The sequence below is a fragment of the Lipotes vexillifer genome, unplaced genomic scaffold (genome assembly GCF_000442215.2).
Source record: "Lipotes vexillifer unplaced genomic scaffold, Lipotes_vexillifer_v1.1 scaffold738, whole genome shotgun sequence".
Taxonomy (NCBI): domain Eukaryota; kingdom Metazoa; phylum Chordata; class Mammalia; order Artiodactyla; family Lipotidae; genus Lipotes; species Lipotes vexillifer.
Window position 1 is genome coordinate 536091 of NW_006769699.1, and position 5460 is coordinate 541550.

The 5460-nt window shown below is 39.9% G+C and overlaps 1 protein-coding gene across 1 annotated transcript in view; it reads right to left on the reverse strand.

Moving 5' to 3' along the window:
• Positions 1–5460, reverse strand: part of ARHGAP21 (Rho GTPase activating protein 21) — a 128411-nt gene that overhangs the window by 19433 nt on the left and 103518 nt on the right. The window contains exon 12 of the mRNA XM_007445863.1: positions 3644–3769. Within this exon, the coding sequence (XP_007445925.1) occupies positions 3644–3769 (126 nt within the window). The remainder of the gene's footprint in view (positions 1–3643; positions 3770–5460) is intronic.

A 5460-nucleotide genomic window follows, 5' to 3' on the forward strand; every position in this document is an offset into this window, starting at 1 on the left:
GAGCGGCTGGGCCGGTGAGCCATGGCCGCTGAGCCTGCGCGTCCGGAGCCTGTGCTCCGCAACGGGAGAGGCCACAACAGTGAGAGGCCCGCGTACAGCAAAAAAAAAAAAAAAAAAATCTTCCAACAAACAAAAGCCCAGGACCAGATGGCTTTACAGGCAAACTCTATCAAAGATTTAGAGAAGAGCTAACACCTATCCTTCTCAGACTATTCCAAAATATAGCAGAGGGAGGAACACTGCCAAACTCATTCTACGAGGCCACCATCACCCTGACACCAAAACCAAAGATGTCACATAAAAGGAAAACTAAAAGCCAATATCACCAATGAACATAGATGCAAAAATCCTCAGCAAAATACTAGCAAACAGAATCCAACAGCACATTAAAAGGCTCATACACCATGATCAAATGGAGTTTATCCCAGGGATGCAAGGATTCTTCAATATATGCAAATCAATCAATGTGATCAACAATATTAACAGATTGAAGGAGAATAACCATATGATCATCTCAATAGATGCAGAAAAAACTTTTGACAAAATTCAACATCCATTTATGATAAAAAGCCCTCCAGAAAGCAGGCGTAGAGGGAACTTACCCCAACATAATAAAGGCTATATATGACAAATCCACAGCCAACATCGTTCTCGATGTTGAAAAACCGAAACCATTTCCACTAAGATCAGGAACAAGACAAGGTTGCCCACTCTCACCACTATTATTCAACAAAGTTTTTGAAGTTTTAGCCACAGCAATCAGAGAAGAAAAAGAAATAAAATGAATCCAAATCGGAAAAGAAGTAAAACTGTCACTCTTTGCAGATGACATGATACTATACATAAAGAATCCTAAAGACGCTACCAGAAAACTACTAGAGCTAATCAATGAATTTGGTAAAGTAGCAGGATACAAAATTAATGCACAGAAATGCACAAAAATCTCTTGCATTCCTATACACTGATGAAAAATCTGAAACAGAAATTAAGGAAACACTCCCATTTACCATTGAAAAAAAAGAATAAAATACCTAGGAATAAAACTACCTAAGAGGGCTCCCCTGGTGGCGCAGTGGTGGAGAATCTGCCTGCCAATGCAGACGACACAGGTTCGAGCCCTGGTCTGGGAAGATCCCACATGCCATGGAGCAACTGGGCCCGTGAGCCACAACTACTGAGCCTGCGCGTCTGGAGCCTGTGCTCCGCAACAACAGAGGCCGCGATAGTGAGAGGCCTGCGCACCGCGATGAAGAGTGACCCCCACTTGCCACAACTAGAGAAAGCCCTTGCACAGAAATGAAGACCCAACACAGCCATAAATAAATAAATAAATAAATACATATAAAATACCTAGGAATAAACCTACCTAAGGAGGTAAAAGACCTGTATCCAGAAAACTGTAAGACACTGATGAAAGAAACTGAAGACAACACAAACAGATGGAAAGCTACACCGTGTTCATGCATTTGAAGAATCAATATTGTTAAAATGACCATACTACCCAAGGCAATCTACAGATTCAATGCAATCCCTATCAAACTACCAATGGCATTTTTCACAGAACTAGAACAAAAAAATTCCACAATTTGTATGGAAACACAAAAGACCCCGAATAGCCAAAGCAATCTTGTGAAGGAAAAAGTGAGCTGCAGGAATCAGGCTCCCTGACTTCAGACTATACTACAAAGCTACAGTAATTAAGACAGTAGGGTACTGGCACAAAAACAGAAATATAGATCAATGGAACAGGATAGAAAGCCCAGAGATAAACCCACACACACATGGTCACCTTATCTTTGATAAAGGATGCAAGAGTATACGATGGAGAAAAGACAGCCTCTTCAATAAGTGGTGCTGGGAAAACTGGACAGCTACATTAAAAGAATGAATTAAAACACTCCCTAACACCATACACAAAAAAAACCTCAAAATGGATTAAAGACCTAAATGTAAGGCCAGACACTATAAAATTCTCAGAGGAAAACATAGGCAGAACACTCCATGACATAAATCACAGCAAGATCCTTTCTGACCCACCTCCTAGAGAAATGGAAATAAAAAGAAAAAGAAACAAGTGGGACCTAATGAAACTTAAGCGCTTTTGCACAGCAAAGGGAACCATAAACAAGATAAAAAGACAATCCTCAGAATGCGAGAAAATATTTGCAAATGAAGCCACTGACAACGGATTCATCTCCAAAATATACAAGCAGCTCAATATCAAAAAAAAACAAACAACGCAGTCCAAAAATGGGCAGAAGACCTAAACAGACATTTCTCCAGAGAAGATATACAGATTGTCAACAAACACATGAAAGAATGCTCAATATCACTAATCATTAGAGAAATTCAAATCAAAACTACAATGAGGTATCACCTCACACCAGTCAGAATGGTCATCAAAAGATCTACAAACAATAAATGCTGGAGAGGGTGTGGAGAAAAAGGAACCCTCTTGCACTGTTGGTGGGAATGTAAATTGATACAGCCACTATGGAGAACAGTATGGAGTTTCCTCAAAAATCTAAAAATAGAACTAGCATACGACCCAGCAATCCCATTACTGGGCATATACCCTGAGGAGACCATAATTCAAAAAGAGTCATGTACCACAATGTTCACTGTAGCTCTATTTACAATAGCCAGGACATGGAAGCAACCTAAGTGTCCACTGACAGATGAATGGATAAAGAAGATGTGGCACATATATACAGTGGAATATTATTCAGCCATAAAAAGAAATGAAACTGAGTTATTTGTAGTGAGGTGGATGGACCTAGGGACTGTCATACAGAGTGAAGTAAAGAAGCGGAAAACAAATACCGTATGCTAACACATATATATGGAATCTTAAAAAAAAAAAAAAAAGTGGTTCTGAAGAACCTAAGGACAGGACAGGAATAAAGACACAGAAGTAGAGAATGGACTTGAGGACATGAGGAGGGGGAAGGGTAAGCTGGGACAAAGTGTGAGAGTGGCATGGACATATATACACTACCAAATGTAAAATAGCTAGCTAGTGGGAAGCAGCCGCATAGCACAGGGACATCAGCTCGGTGCTTTGTGACCACCTAGAGCGGGCGATAGGGAGACACAAGAGGGAGGAGATATGGGGATATATGTATATGTATAGCTGACTTACTTTGTTATACAGCAGAAACTAACACACCATTGTAAAGGAATTATACTCCAATAAAGATGTTAAAAAATAAATAAATAAAGGCAACTTGAGTAAACTGGGAGATACTGAATAAAAATTTTAGAATTATTAATATGGAGAACTGCCAGTCCCTGAAGTACTACTCTGTAAAAATCCATGGGTATTAAACTACTTAATAAGAAAAGCAGAGTTCCTTCTTAAATACTCCCATGTCTCTTTTACACTGACAAGACGTAAGACAACATATTCCACTGATATAATTGATATAAAGGATGTAATTGATATAAAGGATGAAAAAGGTATAAAATTAAATCTCTGATTAGAATTTGTAAAAATAACTTTTCCTTTATGTAGAGAAAGATACTTATAAATGTTTTCCACTCTTTATTCTGGATATTTTACCGTTTTATGTATAGAGACTTAATGCTTTATTTTTCAGGGCCTGCATTTCACACGCTCACAGTAGCTGATAAAACACACTACCTTGCCCCTATCAGTGACAAGTGGCCTGAAATGAAGCCACCCTTCCTTGGCAGCATCGCTGAAAACCTCTGAGGAAGAATCTTTCCGGGATCCAGAATCTTCTGATGACTTTTGGCTGTCTGTGATCTATAAAAAAGGCCAAAGAAAACATAGCAAAATGTCAGCTTTTTTCTTTATACGTATTTGCATGATGAAATTGTTTGCTGAAAAAGTCTTTTACTAAATCTTCCAAATGAAAGGCTATTTTTGAAAAACCCTAACTTTATCAATTACATTAGAAAAATTTCTGGTTTTGCTTTTTAAAAAAATGGGTATTGACCACCATCATTTTTAAAGTCATCTGAAGGAATTTTTTTAACCACTAAAAAATAATAGAAATAGTATAATTTACCTACTCTCACGAGCTCACATTTTAGTGGGAAAAAGCAAAGAAAGAAACATAAAACAAGAAAATGATCAGATTGTGATTAGTGCCATTCGGAGAATGAAACACGGAGATGCAATAAGTAACAACAGAGCAGCAGCTACAAACTGGTGGTGCTGAGGTGAGATCTCTCTGCAGAAAGAAGATGTGAGATGAAATTTGGAGAAAACATTTTAAAAAGAGGCAACCACGAAAGATCAGGGGAAAGAAAAATTCAGGGAGAATATATAGCTACTGAATGTACATTCATTGTTATCATTTTTTTTTTTTTGGCCACATTGAGGCATGTGGGATCTTAGCTCCCCAACCAGGGATTGAACCCGTGACTCCTGCAATGCAAGCGCAGAGTCCTAACCACTGGACCTCCCTCACTGTTATCATTTTAAATGTTCACTTTTCCACGGAAGTAAGAGAAACAGCTAGTTATAGATTGTTCAGGATACTTCAGGCTGTGGCAGGAGTGTGCGGGAGGCCATGAAGTGATGAATCAGAGGAGTAGCATCATCTGATCATACAGCTGAAAGGTTGCTCTGCTTGCTACCTGGAGAACGGATTTGAAAGGGACAACCACGAAAGGAGGTGGTACTGTGGGAATCCAGGTGAGGGACGGTGGCAGCTGGGACTAAAGCAGCGAAAGTGAAGACAGAGAGGAAGGTATAGGTTCAGGGTATGTTCTGGAGGTAGAGCGGACAGCACTTGAAAGGGAGAAGAAACAAGCTTCATTCCTAGACCTGAGGCTTGAACAAGTGGGTAAATTGAAGCGGACTTAAGACAGATGGGGGAAAAGGAGGGATACACATGTCTGGGGGGGTCCCTGAGGTCTACTTAGTCATGGAAACCTTGAATTGCTTGTTAAACATCCAAATGGAGATGGTACAGGGCAGAAGCCCACATGAGCCTCAGTTTGGGAAAGAGGCAATATACACTCGGAGAGATCTCTGGGTAGGAGCATCGAGGAAATGAGGGTAGGTGGAGAGGAAAGGGGAGTCAGAACCAGCTCGAGACTTTCCAACATTTTAAATATTACACAGAGGCAGAAATGGAAACCAGCAGAAGAAAGTGTTTCAGGAAGTAAGTGGGAAATTACGTTGGATCCTCCTGAAAGGTCAAATAAGTGAAAAATCCAAGCAGCCAGTTGTTCTGGAACCTGAGTGTCACTGGTAACCTTGGCCTGAACAGTGTCATTCGGATGCATGTGGGGTGAGAAAGACGTGATGTGGAAAAGTAGAAACTACCGACAATTTTTTTCCCAAAGAATTTTGCTATGAAAAATGGAAGAGTAAATCGGAGCAGTAAACAGAGGGGGACGTGGATTCGAGGAAGATTTTTCTTTTAAATACAGGAAATCATAGAACATGCTTCTGTGTGATGGTGACTGAGCCAATGGAAAGAG